At 32.8% G+C, this 20,694-nt stretch overlaps 1 protein-coding gene across 3 annotated transcripts in view; it reads left to right on the forward strand.

Moving 5' to 3' along the window:
- Positions 1 to 20,694, forward strand: part of LOC118187912 (dyslexia-associated protein KIAA0319-like protein) — a 268,310-nt gene that overhangs the window by 231,211 nt on the left and 16,405 nt on the right. For all 3 annotated transcript variants that reach the window (XM_085809395.1, XM_085809397.1, XM_085809396.1), the window contains one exon: positions 6,062 to 6,152. In XM_085809395.1, coding sequence (XP_085665521.1) covers positions 6,062 to 6,152 — 91 coding nt within the window. The remainder of the gene's footprint in view (positions 1 to 6,061; positions 6,153 to 20,694) is intronic.

Raw genomic sequence — 20,694 nt, forward strand, 5'->3', positions numbered from 1 at the left:
CTTTGTAAATTGTTTCTAAATTACCCTTTTCTTCCCTTTTTGAGAATATCCAGCGGTTTTTAATAACTTTCTTATCCATGGGTCTTTCAACTAATTCCCAGACTTCATTAGCCTCCATTGAACTCAATTCTTCTGTCATTGCTTGTAGCCAGAATTCACTTTCAGCAGATTCTATAGCTTCATTATACGTCTTAGGTAATCCTTCATTTGTATTATATACTACATAATCTTTTAATTTTTCTGGGGGCTTCGTAATTCACGCTGGTCTTTTCTGTACAGGATTTCCATGATTATCATTTCCAGGTTCTTCATTTATTTGCGGATACCCGGTTGTCTTTTCCAATGAATTGTTATCATCGTGTTCATCATCACTATTGGATGGCAAAATTTTCTCAGCTTCTTCATCTGTTGTATTATCTTCTCTATAGTATCTGTTAGTTATTTCTGAATTATTTACATTTCCATTAGTTTGTTCCTTATAAAAAATAATAAGTTCTTCTAATATTTGATTTTTATCAAAATTTAAGGAATTTTCTTTTAGTAAAGGTGATCCAAGTTTCTGTTCATCAAATTTTACATCTCTCACTTCTTGAATTTTATTTAGTTCAGGGATATAAATTTTGTATGCTTTTCTCTTCATGCTATAGCCTATCATAATTCCTTTTTTAGCTTTTAGAACCATCTTTCTACGTTTTTCTCGTCTTATATGAACATATGCTTCACATCCAAATCTTTTAACCCCTTGAGGACCAGCGCGCCGGAAATAAAACTCAGTCACGGAAACGAACGCTCTGAAACGGAGCGTCACTACCGGCCCGCGCATTTTAAGCAGTTAAGCCTAAGTTTACAAAAAAATTCGTATAAAATCAGCATTTTAATAAAAAGACTCCAAATTTATAAATTATATATATACTATACTTCTATTTAATATGTATTAAAATAAAAAATATAACGTTAATACAAATGAATGAAATATGCAAAAAACTAAAATTATTACTATGCACATGAAAACAAATACTATACACAATAAAACAGAGCTGCAAATATTACAAACACAAAATAAAAAAAGAGGAAATTAAGAATAATAATATATTCTGAATAAAATCGAAATTTAAAAATTCTGCTGTGTGTGATATAGTTCAAAACAAGGATCCACACAGAGTCCAACATTGCATATTTTGCACTCATAATATGATGTTTGTTTTCGATTTTTTTTAGCACATACGACACATCTTCTTCTACTTTTATTTCCTTTCCCACCAATATAAATTTTTGGAAAATGTCTACCAGTTAGACGAAATGGTTGAATGCCCGGTAATTTTGAACAAGTTTTTGAGCTCCTTGGTTTAGCGAATTTTCCTATTATTTGATGAATAACTCTGGATCTGAATTCCAAAGCAGATATTTTCTCGCCTTTTACCTTCGAATATATTACATTTGCATTTAGAAGTGCCATATCTAACAAACCAAAAAACAGCTTTTTATACCATTTTACGGTTTTTCTGAATGCTGGATAGTGATGAATAATAGAATCGCCAATGTCAACACCCCCCATATTGTGATTATACTCCACAACGCAGAGTGGCTTCAAAATGTCCTTTCCAGTCTTTCGGTCTTTTTTATCAATTGGCACAATAACGCCGTCATGTATAGTTGATAACATCAGCACTTTTTTCTTTTTGTCATTAAATGCAAATAAATTCACTGAATTTTCCGATCACATATCCCTAAACTTCTACGAAACACACACATAAAAAAAAAGGGCTCCAAAACCGAACATAAATATTTTACTCTTACCCGTTGCTAATCCGCTGAATGTACTCCCCCATATTCTCCTAATGAAAAAAACAAAGCAATAAACAAGTCACTTGAACTCACATGTGCCCTTTCAAACACCCATGTTTCCCAGTTTGTTTATATTAACTAGAAGAAATTCTTTCTTCAATTTCTATATTTGATTAATTCATCTATTTCAAAATCTCGATCTGTCAAACCTCAAAAGACAAACGCAATTCTACTCCAACATTTCAACTAATAAACGTTCCATAAATTTCCACAATCTGTCAAAATATAAACACAGCGAGCAATAAATCCCAGCCCTTTAAAGAGCCGTAATTCTCACTTTGTTTACATCAATAAATATATCAAATACAGAAGCATAGAACAGAAACCAATGCCCGTTCATGAAGGTCAAATACCATATGAGTCGACCGTTGTGAAAACCGTTGCCGTTTAACGCCATCTAGTAGCATTTAAAAATTCAAATAAAACAAGCGACGCTGGGCTGATAAGAGTGGAATCGCTGCGTTGCGTCCACGCGACCTTGGTCACGAACGGGTTAAGATAAGTAGTGTTAGGCTTGCGTCCTTTATATAGTTCATATGGTGTAAACCTTTTATCATTTTTGTGACTCCTGTTATTCACATGTACAGCTATTTTAACGCTTTCAGACCAAAATTTTATCGGTAATTCTGCATCAATTAACATAGTTCTAGCAGATTCAATTATAGTGCGATTAAAACGTTTAGCTTTTCCATTACTTTCCGGAGTATAAGGGGTTGTAAGTTCATGTTTAATTCCCATTTTTTCAAAAAATTCTTTTATATTTTTAGCTAAAAACTCACTACCATTATCACTACGAATTCTTTTTACTTTCTTTCCTGTTTGTCTTTCTTCTTGAATGATAAGTTTGATTAGAGCTTCTGAAGTTTCACTCTTCTTCTCAATTGTTATCACAAATATGAAATTACTGTAATCATCTACCACTGTTAAAAAATAACAACTTCCATCTATTGATTTCTCAGTTGGTCCAACTAAATCTATGTGCCATAATTCTAAAATATCTTCAGATTGCTTAAATTTCACACTTTTATAAGATGTTTGTGTTATTTTACCTAATGTACAAGGTTCACAATTGTTTTCAGAAATTTTTACGTTTTCTAATCCAATGACCGATGAGTGTTTTTTCATTTCTATGAGCCTTTGATAATTTATATGACCTAGTCTCTGATGCCATAGTACATCATTAACATAACTAATTTTAGCTTCTTCAACAATATTTCCTTCAACTTCAAATTTATTTCCATTTCTGTTAGCTGTATATAGAATGTTTCCCTGTTTATTGATCACTTCTGCTTTATTTTTGGTAAAAATTACTTTTAAATCATGATCTACAATTTTTGATACTGACAGCAGATTTTCACTTAAATTCGGTACTTGCAGAACATTTTCTACTCTCAAGATGTTCTTATTTCTATCAGTTTGCATTTTAATGTTACCAATACCAACTGATTTGATCATGGCCCCTTTTTCAGCCGTCATTATTTGTCGTTCTTCATCTTTAAAATTATTAAATATTTCTTTATTAGTTGCCATGTGAGATGTGGCTCCTGAATCAATAACCCATTTAATTTTTCTATTCTGTTGTTTACTTATTTTATACTTTCCATGATTTCTATCTTGATTAAGATATGAGCTTTCTATTTTCTTAGATACTTCAAATAAGCATGTAGCTGATTCATATTCTCTTTCCTTGCTTGACATTCTATAAGTTTTATTTGTTACATTTCTCTGCTGTCGGTGTTCTTGTTTAGTTTTCATTTTACATTCAGTTGATTTGTGGCCGAATTTTCCACAGCAAAAGAACTTTATACTATTATTATTTCGACATTATTTTATTAAATGTCCTAATTTTCCACAATTAAAGCATCTTTCATATTTCGATTTTATCCAGTTTTCTTTTGCCTTAGAACTTACTTCTATTTCTTTTCCTCTTTGTTTATTTTTTCCTTCTGTTTCTTTTAAAGCTTGTCTAATTGAAGCTAGATCTTTCTCTTTATTGCTTTTAATAATTTTAACATCAAATTCAAATTCCTTTCTAAGTCCTTCTAGTATGAAGTAAATTAATTCTTTACCTCTTATTTCATCTCCAACTTGAATACATTTACTTTTCAGAATAACAGCTCTATTCATACAATCATCTACTGATTCATTTTGACTCATTTTCAGTTGAGCTAATTCTATTCTGCATTTGATTTGAATATCTTCTGTTCTTGCCGCCATTTCATTTTTGATTTTCTCCCATAACTTCTTTGCGTTCTTTTCATTCGCATATTTTAGCGCTTGTGGAGCTGTCATATTTTGATTCATTATATTTCTTGCTATGACGTTATTATCATCCCATATTTCCCAAGTTTTTATTTCATTTTCGAAATTAACATAATCCTTTTTATATGGTTTTGGTGGTTCATCAGCTTCTATCACACTTCTCCATATCTTTAAACTTCTTAATTCACTTTCAACTCTGTTGGCCCAAATAAGATAATTATCGGCACTTAATTTTTCTATATGACTCAAATTTATCATATTATATGCCATATTTTCTAATTTATATTCACTAATTATAATACAAGTCTAATTTATCTCTTAGAGAAATTGGCTATTTTGTTAAGCCTAAACAATATCAATGTTCTATCTGAAAGTTTATTAACAGAGGGGGCAACCACGCTCTGCTACCAAATGTTGGTTATTTAAGATTGGCATATATATAACATTCTCAAAAGAATTATCCACTTCTAACAAAAATACATTATGGCAATATACAAAAAGAAAACTTTATTAAAGAAAATCAGATATAAGAAATCTTACCACATTCTACCAAACCATAATAATAAAAAACTCTCTCTTCCAGATACATTTTTAACTCATTCTTTTTACAATTTAATATCAATGTTGCCAAAATATTAAAACTTAAAATTATGCTTTATAAACAAATACTATCACATATAAAGCTGGAACACAAAGTGTACAATTATTTCTAACTAATTTTACTTTCAGATTCGGCAGAAGTGCTTGTGGTAAGTTACTAACTTAAGCAAGATTTGCAGAACTTTCTTCCTTGCTAGTTTCTCTTTCATTGCTACTTAGCACAGGCTTCTTAACGTTTACTTCTAAACACATAATTTGTACTGTGATTCATGTATTATATTGCTCATTTAATGGAACTCCTGCATTTGTTTGCACAGTGACCAGCCAGCCTTTAAGCAGTGAAAGAAGTGCCCTTTATCTTTTAAAAGGTTTTGTTATTTTGAAAATGGCATTTTTTTAACCTCAAAGGAAATTAATCATGTTTTCCACTGCAAAAAAAAAAAAAAAAAAAAAAAAAAACACTTCGTAGGATGAGAATCAACACTCAACAAACTTGCTGCCGGCATACTTATGTTAATGGCAGCTACACTTAGAAGTAGAAGTTTTTGAATAGAATGACCTTGCTATTTATATATTGAATCTTTAAATATATTATAAGTTTTTTTACATGTAAGCAGAAAGTCCTGATTAATCTAATTAAAATAAAAAATTAGACAAAATGCTTAAATACTTAAATATGTAAATTTTTCATATAATGAAGCAAACTTAAATTCAAATGGTTATTGCATGTTATATCCTATAGACACACTTTTGTATATAAAAATTGGCAACACTTCACACTGCGGGAAATATTTTTAAACTGTGCAAAACATTGGCCAGTGTCACATATTTTATATTTATAGAGTAGAATATGAAATAATACTCATAAAAACAAAGTTAACCTTAGCACATGCCAATCACAAATTTGATGGAATTTTAATACCATTTATTCATTTTTTAAAATTTGAAATATGGTCCAGATTACAGACTTTGTACTGTACTTAAATTTTTATTGAGGAAAGATAAAATTCGTGATTCAGAAATGATTAACTATTTTTCACATAAAATTAGTTCTGCTGTTGTATCCTTGCAATACTGATTGCCTCCAGAGGTGATATCTATGGAAACTGTCACCATGAGAGGGTCCACAGTGTCTAATCATGTAATCTTTTCAAAACACTCAGTGTATCCATGAAGCTAACCGTAACTAACCTGAAATTTCAAATGTATCTGATGGTGTATAAAATGTTAGATGTAATATGTAGTGTAATTATATTGCAACAACGGTATATTGTAGCAGTCATGTATTATAATCTTGAAAAATTACCCCGCATTTCTTTCACATAATAATTTTCATATTTTCTCCTTATTCTAGACTGGAGTATTCTGTATGTCATTATTATATCATTTATTATTGTTCTGGCTTTGGCTGGAATAGTTTGGGGTATTGCTTGTTGCTGCACAAGGTATGTATTAAAAAAAAAGCATTCATCATATATTTTCTTAGTCTTGAATTTTGATTAATATTAAAATTTTGAATTCTTGTTAAGCTGTTTTATAACTCAACAAATCATGCAACATTTCAACACTGAGAAACAAGCATATAGCACCCCCTGTTGATGATTAAATTTTTAATGCATTGGGAAATAACATTTGTAAAATGAAACATGTTTTTAAATATTATGAAAAATTTTGAAGGGCACTTAAGAAAAATGTTATTATTAGAATATGGCAAAATTGAATCAGTATTTATATAATAATTTTTATTCAAGATCCTAATAGGAATATTAGTTATCATTTTAAGGTGAAGATTATCTGTTCCTTTTAATTTGCCCTTTTGTATATCGTTGTAACTGAAACTAACCTGCACGCTTTCCCGTGTTATTTTATGTAATAAAGACACATAATTAACTGTCTAATTCTTTAAATGCCCTATTATCTTTTATAAATTGGTGAAAATTTAAGGTTAGAAATGGAAGATTTAAAAAACAAAATATTTATTTCTTTAAAATAGTACCTTTGTTTAAAAAAATGCAATATAAGTATGAGACTAACAGTAAGTCCTAAAGTTGAATAGGGCCTCCCCCTCCCAAAAGGCCATTAAATGTAATAGATGTGTATTATTACAGAGTAGAATAGTATTGTACTAGCTGAAAAATACGGAACAACTTGAGCTACTGTTCAGATATGTGCAAATAGTTCATATTTTAGTAATAATTCATTTCCTTAGTAGGATTATGCTTAACACCAATTCATTATTATAGCTTTAAAATGCGATTTTATTTCATCTTGTTAACACAAGGTCAAACTTAACCACTTCACTTGCGCTAAAAAGACGTGCCACACACGTCAAGATGCGTTTTCCTCAAACCGCGCGTAAAAGTGAAAATAACGTGGTGCACACACCGCCTAACAATGAGATTGTTTATTTCTCGAGTTACAGCTCTGGATTGCACTCGCCGATGTGGAGCGGTGTAAATGAGACACTTTACTGTTTGTTATATTGTAGCGCATGGCACCGCAACCATGAAGTTTAGTCGTAATGCAAGTGGTTAATCATATTGTTCATGCTGAAAGTCATACCGGAGAAACTGCCATTCAATATATAGCTGTCTAATTCAAAAACATTAAATTAATGTAGGCAATTATTTAACAAAAATCAGTTCTTTTAATTTTTTACTATAAATAGTGTTTTAAATTTACTCCAAAAAAGTAATACATTACAAAGTCTGTAATACAGACCAGAATCCATTATCCAGACCTCAAAGCCACAAACTTTACGCATGCGCATAAAGAATGCACATACATTATGCATGTGCGTAAAGCCACAAACTTTACGCATGCACATAAAGAATGTGCATACATTATGCATGCACGTAATGTATGCTTTACGCATACGCGTGTTGAAAGAAATGTTTAATAAAGTAAACAAATAAATATGAAGCTTTTTTTTTTGTAAAATTTGATACCCTTTAGATCATAATTGCTCTTTTTTTCATAAATTATGATTTCATATTTTTAATTGAATAATTTCTGCATGCCATCTTACCAGATTTAAATTGATGATCTATAATCTGGAAAAAACCTAATTCGGAATTGCCAAAGTCCCGATGAGTTTGGATTACAGACTTTGTACTGTAATAATAACCAATCTGGTGTCATCATCACCCATGATGCAATAGCACAGGGTGTGCCAAGGCCTTCTGAACTAGGCATTTGCAGTCACCTCTACTAGCAGCCAAACTCCTCCAATTCTTTGTTTTAAAGACTAACAATCCTCCTGTACAGCATCTATCCAGCAAATTCTAGATGTTCTTCTTCTGTTTGTCTTACGTGGTCTAGCCGAAAAATTTTCATTTATTATATTACAGTCATTCATACAGATAACAAGCCCAGCCCAACTGAGGCAGCTTATTTTAATGTAATGAACAACATAGGGTATAGTTTGGTGTTGCATCTTGAACAGCGTGTCACTGCCTATTTGTCATTGCATACTCGGCACCACAGTACATCCATGTTTAATCAAGTACTCACCAGCAATGAAAAGTGGATCCAGTAGGACATACCCAGACGTTCCAGACATTGGTTGTCACCACAGGACCCTATGCTTCACACTACAAGACCTTCTCTCCACCCACGCAAGATCATGTTCTGTATCTGGTGGACTAGTCTCCAAGTGGTGTACTATGAGCTAGTGGGCCAAACCATCACGGCAGGCCTGTAATCGTTGCAGTTGGAATGTGTGCGTCAGGCACTGATGCACAAAGAGCATTGGTCAATCGTAAAGGTGTACTTCTCCTCCATGACAATGCAAGACCGCATGTGGCTAGGGACACCATCCAGCGACTGGGCTGGGAGACACTACCCCATCCACTGTACTCTGCAGACCTTGTGCCAACAGACTACCACCTTTTCCATTTCCTGGACAACCATCTTTATGGGAAATCTTTCAACAACCAGCCAGACCTCGAAAAGCCCCTCACGGACTTCTTTGTGACCAAGACTCCTGAGTTTTACCGCGAGGGCATCACACAGCTAACCGCTTGTTGGCAAAATGCACTGGATGCTGATAGTGATTACTTTGAGGATTGGTTGCAATTATTATCTGTTTTATGACTTTTTCTTTCTGACTGTCCAAAACAGCAAGAATTTTTTTGGTTACCTTGTACTAATGAAGTTGAACCATCAACCTCTAAAAATAGCAAAAAATGCACTATTACGGACAGCAAAGGATTTATTTCCCCATGCAACACAATCAAAAGACCTCTCCCTAACAATGAGCAAAGTGAAGCATCCCAATCAAATAAATTTTCTGAATTGAACCAAGATGATCACATGGATGAAAAAGTACAGAAAACATCCCTTACCAACCTAAAGTTGATGTTCCCCCAATTGTGTTGATGTGTTGCAAATTGGGAAACATTGAAAGTAGCAACATTACCAGTTACAGAGCTAATATGAAAAGTGAAACTCTAACAATTAGAGTTTATGAAATATATCATTATAGCTTTGTCACAAAATACTTCAAATGCATGGAATACCTTTCCTTAGTTTCAAGCTTAACAGTGAAAAGCCTATCGAAACTGTTATCAAAATGTTGCCCAAAAACACAGATGCTGAAGTCATCAAACAGGAGCTAATTCAAAAGGAAATCTGAGTGTTAAAAGTATGTCAACTCACTACCATAAGAAAAGGAAAGACAGCTAAATTGCCACTTTTCCAAGTTGGATGCAAAAGTTCTTTAGAAGGTAACAAAACTCTACAAAATCTAAAAACTTGGTGGTTTAAATGTATTCAGGGCCACATACAAATACAAATCTAGGCCCATGCAGTGCCATAAGTGTCAAAGATATGGGCTCACATGGGAATTTTGTCACTGCACAGTGTGATGCTTGAAATGTGCGAAGCATCATGAAACATATACCTGTACTCGGAAAAAAGAAGATCAAAAGCCTGCCGCTTGTGCCCTTTGTGGTGGAGACCACGTTTCTTCATATGAGGGTTGCGTTAAACACCCTAAAAATATCTTTAAAGCCAAAGAAGCAGTTAAAACTAAAAAAAGAAGCTTTGGAAAACACCAAAAGCAATAATTTCCAGCTTGCAGAATCAGAATTTCCATCCTTACCTAATACAAACGAATAAAACATCCCAGACACCTCTTCAGCGTGGTTCAAGAAAAAGCAAAAACCAGAAAAAGATATATCCTTTTCCGCCTGAATAAAAATCCACATGCAAAAAGCCAAAGAATTTTTCGTAAAATTTAAAACTGCAAAATCCATTCTGGATAAAATCAAAATCGGAATTGCAGCCTTTGATTATTTTTCAAATCTTGACTCGGAATTCTAGTTTTGCTACAATTCAACTAAAGCATCTTTAAAAAGCTCTCTCAACTACTCATCTCACCTTACTCATCCTCATTTACCAACTTAATACTCAGTGGAACTTGTAGACAGCTTACTGTACATATTCCATTTCTAATTATGAACTTATATTATTTTATTCATCTTATGATTTTTGAATTTGATTTGGCAAAGATTATGGACTTCGTTTATGTACTTATCTCCTTACTTACTATCTTGGACTTATGTATTCTTGACTAAGCTTTAATCACAATGGTCATCATCAAGTCATACCTGCAAGTTCATGTTTTTCATAATCATAAATTCATGTGTACAAGACTTTTAGTACTTTTCCTCGTTGCCTTGGACTATATTTTAATGAAAAATTGTTTAATTAGTCATTTTCTGTGATTTCCTTTTAACTTGGTCACTGAACAGTCATGAACTGCTCCTCCTTTGCCTGCCTCCACAACTTAACGCATCGTTCGTCGATTTATGCTTTTAAAGTATGAACTTTCATCATCCTTTTCCACCTCTGTGCGATGATGCACAGATGTACATCTTTTATCTTTAAACCAAGTAAATGTTTTATATGGTATTAATTTTCAGTGTACTGGTTAAAACTCTTTCAGTAGTTGTGTACCCAGTGACGTAGCTAGGGTGCGGCAAAGGGGGGACATCTATTTCTGGGCGCAGCATCCAGGGGGTGCCAAACTGATGCTACAAAATGTTTTAATGAAATGTTTTCCATTCTTCATGCACAGGAAAGGGGCGCAAATTCTTCAGTTGTTCCCGGGCCCTGGAATCTCTAGCTACTCCCCTCTGTGTACCTGTAATAAAGTCAGAATGTACAATCTATGATGTATCACTTTTTCCACACCTATTGCTGCTTGAAGAAACCATTTATCTCACTTTGCTTTCTTTCTCTATTGTTTTAAAAATGGGAGTGAATATTTTGGGAACAGATCGCGCCCATTATGCACTGCTACTCGGTATAATGTTGGAATGACGTAATTATCAAGTAATAAAGATGTGTTATGCTTATCAAAGGATTTTATGGTTCTTCTAAGAGATTACATCTTTTGCTCTGTCTGCATTGTGCGTCTCACCTATTGCCACTTCCACCATGACTAAATACTCATTGGAACTTGTAGAAATATATTGTGACTGCAAACCTCTATACTACAACATCACATATATGTTGTAAAATTCAGAATTCATGTTATACAATAATATTTCAGCTTCAAAATAACATTTATTTCATAGTTCATCATGTTGTCGGAAACTAAATAATCACTATATGATACATTTCAACTAAATAAATGTAAAATGTTTTCAAAAGAATGTAAATACTTTAGATCTGGATACTTTTGCTTGTGATCATTACCATAGCTATTGACGAAATTCTAGAAATTCATGTCCACTAAAACATTATTTATGGCATTTAGTATTTTTGATATAATTATATCTTCATCATATATTGGGCTGTTGGAAAAGGCTGGTCAGTATAGAAGCAATGTTATGAATATTTTGCGCAAAACCAGAACTCTATATCATCTTGCCTTGATTATGTTCTACCAATTCACAGGCAAATATTGGATCCAGTCCCCATAGATTTGACCCAGCTTAGAAGTCAAGAAATCTGTCAGCCACTTACTCAGTTTTCTTCACTGGTCAAAGCTTGGTTGTTGAAGGTGCCTTTCAGTAATAAAAAATATTGTACTTTGGCTGTACAGCGTATGAGGCAAAACTTCCCAGCCCAGCTTAGTAATTTCAGTAGGTCTCTGAATCTCTATTTGTTCTTGTGACATACAGAAACTGGATAGCATCATGCAGAGAATCTGTGGTACGAAGTATATTGGTCAGATGCTGTAATTCTGATAGTGCAAATTAACAGTGATGGTTCATTAAAAAAGCTAATAATGGATTATCTTTCATGAATCCCATCACACACGCAGTTTATCTTTAGAGCCCTTTCATTCACTGCAGCAGTTCATTCTTCTTTTCCTAGTTCTGTACCTATTTTTTGTTGTTCATGTAGATTTATTAATTCTTATCCTCTGTGATAGTGAAATTAAGCCAAGCACTTATAAGATAGGACATAAGCTCTGATTTTTGCACATCCGCCATATTCAGAATGATCATATGACTAATTGTAGAGGCTTTTTTATCTTGTCAGCTCCATGCTGATGTTAAATTATTGCAGTATTTATGTAAACCAAGGTCTTTGTAAACTCGCATGCAGTTAAGCATTGTAGCCCTTCCACAAGGTGCTTCAGGTTTTATCACTGAAGGTCTTTCTGAACAAGGCTGATTTTCTGGGTTGAAGTTGCTAATGCAGAACTTCAACTCATTCAGACAGCAGTAATGGGTATTGCTCAAAATATGAACTCCCGTGTTAATGCAAGTAGATTATGTTTTTTTGTGTTTGTTTTTGTTTTTTAAAGGCTCAAAGATATGTCATAACTACTTAAATCTTTCAGTATTGGGAGAAGTCTTTCCTTTGAAGGGAAATTTTAGGTTTAGGAAAAGAATGTAGTCACAAAGGTACAAATCTGGAGAATGTCAGTGTCACTGGGTGCATGCATTTTTAGGGCTAAATAGTGCGCAGATGTACACAGTTGTTCATGAATTTCTAAAGGCTATATTTTCTAAGCAACATCTACTTCAAAAAGGAACATTGAAAAATTAATGAATAAAAAAAAATCTTTATTAAAGAACATTTTATCACAGCAAGAATTACCATGTTGTCCAAAACCAGAACATTCTTTACTGAAGCCAGATACATTAATTCGACTTTTTATAATCAAGAAAAACATTAATGTTGCCAAATATTAAGACTTAAAATTGTACTTTTATAAACAAATGCTACCAGTTCCCTGCTTATTTGTGTTAAAAGACTTAATTTTAATTATGTCCATGCTTTAAAAGTTTGTCTTTCAATTTTACACTGTGTGGATAGTTTCTTATAATGTCCGATTCTTGATTTGTAGAACACTAAAACTGAAGAATTATTTGATTCATTTCATATCTTTTTTTTTTTTTTACAGAGAAATATTTTCAGTTAATGTGCCTTGAACTACTACTTGTTTTCAGTTATTTATGCATCTGTTAATGTATGACAGTCAGTTTTAATTTCAGTTGGTTTGTCAATTAGATCATCTTGTTCCAATTCAAGTAAATAGATGTACCATTTAATTTGACCTGCACATTTGCAGAATGCCAAAATTTAAGCTTTCACTGTAGACAGAGCAACTATTGTTTGTTTTGTTTCCAGTTTATGAAATTTATACCTAATTTAATAAAATAACCTCCACATTATTTTTCATCTCCAGTGGTACACCGACTTGCATCTAAAGTAGCATTTAATTTTCCATTGTCTGAAGTATATTTTAAACATACATTATGTGTTCCTTTAATATATCTAAATATTCTCTTCACTGCTTTCCAGAGGTTTCATTTGGGATATTTATTTTATCTTGACAAATTACTCATTGTAAAAGCTAAGTCTGGTCTTGTGCCTGCTGCTAAGTGCATTAATGAACCTAATGCTACTTCATATTTTGTTTTTGATACTGGTGGAGAAAACACTACATCATCAAGATTTTCATCCGATATAGGTTTTAGTTACATTATTTCTTAACTGAAAGTAAGTTTTCCAGATTCTTTCCTGATGTATGTTCCTAAAAATGTGTGTAGTTTAGTGACTTCTCTTAAGGTAAATGATTTTGAAAGCTGAGAACTGAAGTTATCTATTTTACAATTTCAGTGTTGCCAATAATCATTAAGTCATCCACATTATTCTGCTCTGATAAGATAGTTGAGCTTATCTTTATAAATATAAATGCATTGATCTGGCTTTAATCTTGTTCAGTTCGTTTTCCTAAGAACTTTACATAATTCTTCATGTTAGCATTTTTCCAGTTGTGGTAATCCATGTATGCTTTTTTCGCAAAATATACTTTACTGGGATTCAAGATAAATCCAGATGGTTGTTCCAAGTAAATTGTCATATCCATTTAAATATGCACTTTTTGCATCAAAAAATCTTATTTTTTTAGTTTTGTAAACTGCAATCAATAAAAGTATTTTTAAGGTTGTAAGTATCATTCCTGGTGCTGAATCCATCGTCATAATCAATTCCTTTTCTTTTCTTAAATCTGCGTGCTACAAGCTTTACTTTCTAAATTGTTTCTAAATTACCCTTTTTCTCCTTTTTAGTAAATATACAATGCTTCGTAATAACTTTCCTATCAATGGGTCATTCAACTAATTCCCAAATTTCATTAGCCTCCATTGAACTGAGTTCTTAAATCATTGTGTGTAGTCAAAATTGACTTTCAGCAGATTCCACAGCTTTACCTAGTCTTAAATTCTTCCTTTGTATTGTATGCTACATAATCTTTTAATTTTTCTGGTGTGTCACTCTCGCTCATCCCTTCTGTACAGAATTTTCATGACTATCATTTACAGGTTCTTCAATTACTTGAGGAGGACTTTTATGTAGGCATTTCCAATGAGCTATTTTTTCATGTTCATCATCTGGGTTTGATGGTAAAGTTTCCTCAGATTCCTGATTTGTGTTATATATCATCTTTTTTCTAATCTCTGTTTACAGTTATTCCTGAATTGTTTTCACTATTATTAGTTTGTTCATCATAAAAAAATTCTTCTAATATTTGATTTTTATTGAATTTTAAATCATTTCTTTTCATTAAAACTGATCCGAATTTATGTTCATTGAATTTGTGGGGAATTTTTCCCTTTGTACACATCAGATAGCTGAACATGCCACAACTTGATTTTCATCTGCAGTCTCAGAGATGAATTCTAGATTTAGAGGATATTCTTTTTTGAATGCTGCTAAAGCATAAAACAGACTGACTGTAGCTACATCTCTTAACATATTGTACTCCTACCGGATCTTTTCGTTAATGTATTTACTGTTGTTAATTGCTATTAATTGTGAATGTTTAATTGTTAACTTTGTGGCTGGCATTAATTAATGGATAGCTTTGATGCATGTGCTAATCCAGTGTTCTACAAAGGGTGACCCTGTGAAAATTACAACAGCATGGTCCTGCTGAAGAGTATCTACTCGAGGATTATATATCATTATGTTCTCAATGGAGTATTTTTTTTTTTCTTTTTTACATGGTGAAATTTAATAGTGTTCTTGTCTAGTACTACATTATTCTTATGTCTGTTTCATATCTGAGATCAAACCAAGACTGTCCTACAGTAATGACTTACAGCATAGATTGCTACTGGGATTATGTGCTGTTATGCCTACCTGTTATGTAGAACTGGGGGAAAAGTTGGACGGCAGACACAGATATTAACACAAAACCGTATTTGTGGATGGCACAACACACAAATAGTAAAACACAGAATACTGGAAACACAGCATACAGAATAAACAACTTATATTGAAATATTTTAATGATTTACTGAACTCTCGATAACTGAGCATGCCAACAACAATATACAGTCAAAAGTCATTAATCCGAACTCGTCGGGACTTCGGCGATTCCGGATTATCGATTTTTCCGGATTATAGATCATCAATTTAAATCTTGTAAGATGGCATGCAGAAATTCTAAAATTAAAAATATGAAACCGTAATTTATGAAATAAAGAACAATTATGATCTAAAGGGTATCAAAATTTGCAAAAAGAAAAAGCTTAATATTTATTTGTTTACTTAAATAAACATTTCTTTCAATGTAAGTTGTTTAAGTTTTGCTTCGTTTCAGGTGATAATACTTTCTCTTTAATTCTATTAAACAGACATAATTTCTTGTTCAGTTACAAAGTTCCGCTGTTCAAGTCCTATAATTGCTGTGTCAAGAACACCGACTAATTTGTCAATCGAAATTTTTTTGTTTTCAATAACCTCTGTTAATTTTCTTCGCTATCGGAAGCGAATTATAATGACGAGGAACTTGTTTTAAATCATATCAAAGACGGAGCATATCGAGATGAAATACTACATTTGGTAAGGAATTATAAGCCAAATAAAATAAAAACATCTGATCTTCAATTATAAGCCAAATAAAATAAAAACATCTGCCCTGAAGATAAGGATAGTGCTGACAGATCAACTTCCAATTCATTACGCGCCCGCCACGCCGCTTTCCCCCCGCCGAGCAGCGTGAAATTGATAAACAGATTTCGGATTTCAAAACATACTTTTGCTTTAGATCCTTTACATATTAACAAATATATATCGAAAATTCTATTTGATATAATCGAAAGTTTAAGCTTACTTTTATAAAATTGCTCTTACAATCTGCAAAAAATAATAAGCCGGATCCAATTCGAAAATTAAGGAACAACGCAATCATCAACATTAACTGAAATAGATAATTAGATCATTTTAGCTTATACGTCCATTATACATAAAACGCGCACGCGAAAACGTATTCTGCACTTGCGCACACTCATATGCGCAGTCGTAAAAGGTCTTATGCGCACGCGTAAATGCCTATGCGCGTGTCTCAGCGCGGCGCATGCGCAGAAAGTTTTTAGTTTTGAGGTCTGAATTATAGATCATTCCGAATTATGGGTGTCCGAATTAACGACTTTTAACTGTAACGTATTTTGATACTGTCGAATTACACTGCATAATGACTGCATTTTCTGACTCGCTTACAATTGCATTAACTGGACTTTGCTTTTTGGATCATTTCCATTACACAACAAATAATTATGGAATTTACTTTTACAATACTTACATTCAAATTTTAATCTACAAATATGGCTTAAATGGTTTTTAGAAAAACATTTAAAGCACCCATTTTCAGCTTTCAATTTATTTTTCCTATCTTCTGCTGTTTTAAATTCACAAAAATTGTTATCTGGGCTATTGCAAAATACAGAATTCTTTTTAATAGTGGTAGCATAACTTCCGGTTACTCTCACATGATCAATGTATCTTTTATTATAATTAGATTTTCTAAAATTATTTCTAGCTTCGTTGTTATAAGCCTCTGTTTTAATTTTAGGTGAATCGAGTTTTGTTCAAACTAAATATGTTCTTTCCCTAGTGAATTCCACCCTCTAAAAACTTAAGTATATCCTGGAAAGTGAAGCCACTTGGCCATTTTCTATTAAATTCCAAGATAAGATCTTTTGGCATTCTGTCAGAAATTATCGGCATTAGCAGATTACCAAATGTATCAGTTTTTATACCTAAACATTCCAAGTTTCTAATTTGGCCTTCGATGTTATCAAAAAATTTTCTCAAATTAACTATGTCTTGTGAATTATGAACAGCAGGAATTTTCAATAAATTATTCATGTGATTTTGAATGAAGGTATTACCAAACCTATTTGTAAGTATATTAAGCGCTACCTCATAATTTCTTCTCGTACTCGCTAACCCAGGAGTCAAACTCACAGCTTGACCACTTACATATGATTTGAGATAGTTGAATTTATTTATTTTAGAAAGAGTAGAATTTTTATCGATATCCAACTCAAACTGACCAAAGAATTCTAACCACAATGACGGATCCCCGTGAAATTGCTTAATATGTAGTTTAGAAAATTTTACTATTCTGCTTCCATTTACAATAAGTGGGGAATGTGAAGTGTCAGACATTTCAGGACCCTTCAAACTCTCAATTTAATTTCTAATTCTATACATCAAATTGAAAGCTTTCCTGAATAATCTATGGAAGTAGCTACATCATTTTCTGTTTCTGTAACGGGCAACAAAGCCTCGATACCTAAGTTTAAATCATTTAGCGCGCTTTCTTTTTCGATAATTAACTGCAATTTTTCATTGGGGTACATAAATCAACACAATTTAGATCCTTAAACATTTCTCCAACATTGTTTAATAACTTTATAGTAGCAGTTCTAACTTATTTACACCTAACTTTTTACCTGTCTAACCCTTCTATTTTTACTTATTTTATTAGGTACAATGCTACTATATTCAAAATAACACTTCTAATTCTATATACAACAAACACATACATTAAACAAACAACTTAAATACATACAACAATATTCTAGCCCTTATTATTACAAATGCAAACCTACTCTTCAAACTACTTCAAATCCTGTCATCTTCCTAACTATTCAAGTATTTCTACAACACCCAATAAGTCATTCTACAACATCCAATAAATCAATACATCATTGACAAATTGGAACTAACCAGCTCACCCCCAAAAATCCACCGCCTTCACCTTGCAGTTTCCCTTTTCAATGCCTACCTTCACAACAGCTTTTCACCACAAAACCTTCTGCATTATCCTCAGATATTACCCTGATATCCCGGATACCCCAATTCTAACACCATAAATATTACGTAGAACCAGGGGAAAAAGTAGGTGGCAGACACTGTTAACACAAAACCACATTTATTGACAGCACAACACACAAATAGTAAAACACAGCATACAAATTGAACAATATATGCTCACTCAGCTTCAAATCTTATGAATGGCAAATAGCACCAGATTTGGCGTGGGCTTAAATAAAACATTGTTAACACCACCCCTTCATATGAAATAGGTGAGAACTTTCTCTTTTTAATACCATAGGACTGTAAATAATATTTGTAATTGAATTTTCATTACACTTGAACATCGCTTGAGTTTTAAATACGATAAATTCCGGTGTGTAACGTTCACTTTTAATACAAAATATAGGATCAAAATTTACGCTTGTGCATTATGTCTCTGATATAGAAGTGAGATTTATAAATAGGGAAAAGATGAGCATACAAAAATTACATTTCTACATGTACCTAAATGCCATTTAAAAGAAATGGCATTCCTTATGAAGTTAAAAATTTCCTTATCTGATAGCATGAAAAGTTTTATTTTCTGATAACATAAAAGTCATATTAGTCCTCCATTCTATCTTCATGCACATTATCAAATTCTCTTTCATCTTCAGTATCACTTCTGATCTATAAATCCCCGATACCCCAATTCTGATCTATAAATAAATAATCATCCTCTGTTTCATCTGGATTGTTAGATATACCTCATTTTAATGGCTTAATACAGTACAAAGTCCGTAATCCGGACGTCCATTATCCGGAATATTTATAATCTGGACCTCAAAGCCACAAACTTTTTTTTTTTGTATGCTTAATGTATAACGGGCAGTATAAGCTAGGCTAAAATTATCTTTACTAATTCTAAGGCATTTCAGTTAATTGGATACGGCTTATTATTTTTTGCGGACTGTTAGAGCATTTTTATAAAAATTAAGCTTGAACTTTCAATTATGTCAAAAAGAGTTTCCAATTCTGGAGCTGCCAAAGGATCTACAAAGCGAAAATATGTTTCGATGTCCATCAAACAAAAAGTGGAATTGCTGCAAAAAAATGGATAAAGGCATATTCGTCTCAAAATTATGCGAGGAGTATAACATTGGAAAGTCAACTGTATACAACATAAGCAAAAAGAAAAGGGGAATTTTTAAAATATTTTGTGGATTCCGACACCCCACTTTCAATGAACAACAGAAAAAGGGTCCATTATGCTAAAAGTGGTGATCATGACAAAGTGATGTTTGAATGGGTCAGACAGCTTCGCAGCGAGTGCATGCCATTGACGGGTCCAATGCTAATGGCTCAAGCCAAATTATTTCATGAAGAAATGAACTTAAACACTGAATGCACATATTCGACAGGTTGGTCAACCAAATTAAAAAATATCCATGTTATAAGACAATTAAAAATGTCAGGTGAAAAAGCTTCAGCTGATACTGAAGCTACTGAACAATTTGCGGATGAATTCATTGAACTCATTACTAGTGAACAATTATCTCCAGAACAAATTTACAACGCTGATAAAACTGGTCTTTTCTGGCAATATGTACTGCAAAATACCTTGGCAACCTCTACAGAAAAGGCTCCAACTGGTGTCAAAGATTCCACAGCGAGACTAACAATTTTAGCGTGCACAAATGCTGCAGGAATGCACAAGTGCAAACTTTTCGTAATCGGAAAAAAAGCACGAGCTCGAACATTTAAAGGAGTAATGATTTTCCCCATTATATATCGCGCAAATAAAAGAGCATAGATGAAGCAAGCATTGATGAATGATTGGTTTGAAAATCATTTTATACCTGAGGCTCGGCGACATTTGAATTTGGTTGGTTTACATGATGATTCAAAAATAGTTCTGATTGTTGACAAATGTTCGGCGCATACTTCACTTAAAGTTTTAGTGAAAGATAATGTATCCATATTGTTCTTCCCTCCAAATTGTCTGTCTATTATTCAGGCTATGAATATGTGAATAGTGCATGCACTGAAATGCAAGTATAAAGTAGCATTTTTTAAATCTGTGTAAAATTTCTTGAACAATGGCAAGACTATTCAAGACTTTTTGAAGTTTTTTAGCTTAAATGTGCTGTGTGGAGCATCGCAAGATCGTGGGAGGATGTGTCTCCAGACACGTTAAAAAATGCTTGTCAAAATTTATGGCCAGCTACCATATTTCATGGTGAGGACGATGAAGATGATAGCTGCAAATTTGAAGCTTTTCGGACATGCAGACTAAAGGTGAAATTTTCCAGTTATTGGATTTTGTAAAGAAATGTGGAGAAGCGATAATAAATGAAGATGATATAACAGAAGTTTTTCATTGTGACGATAATGCCCCAATCATCAATCAATTAATGGACGGTGAAATCT

Source organism: Stegodyphus dumicola, chromosome X2 (genome assembly GCF_044657685.1).
Source record: "Stegodyphus dumicola isolate Sdum_Otavi_A_Nest chromosome X2, ASM4465768v1".
In the NCBI taxonomy this organism is placed as follows: domain Eukaryota; kingdom Metazoa; phylum Arthropoda; class Arachnida; order Araneae; family Eresidae; genus Stegodyphus; species Stegodyphus dumicola.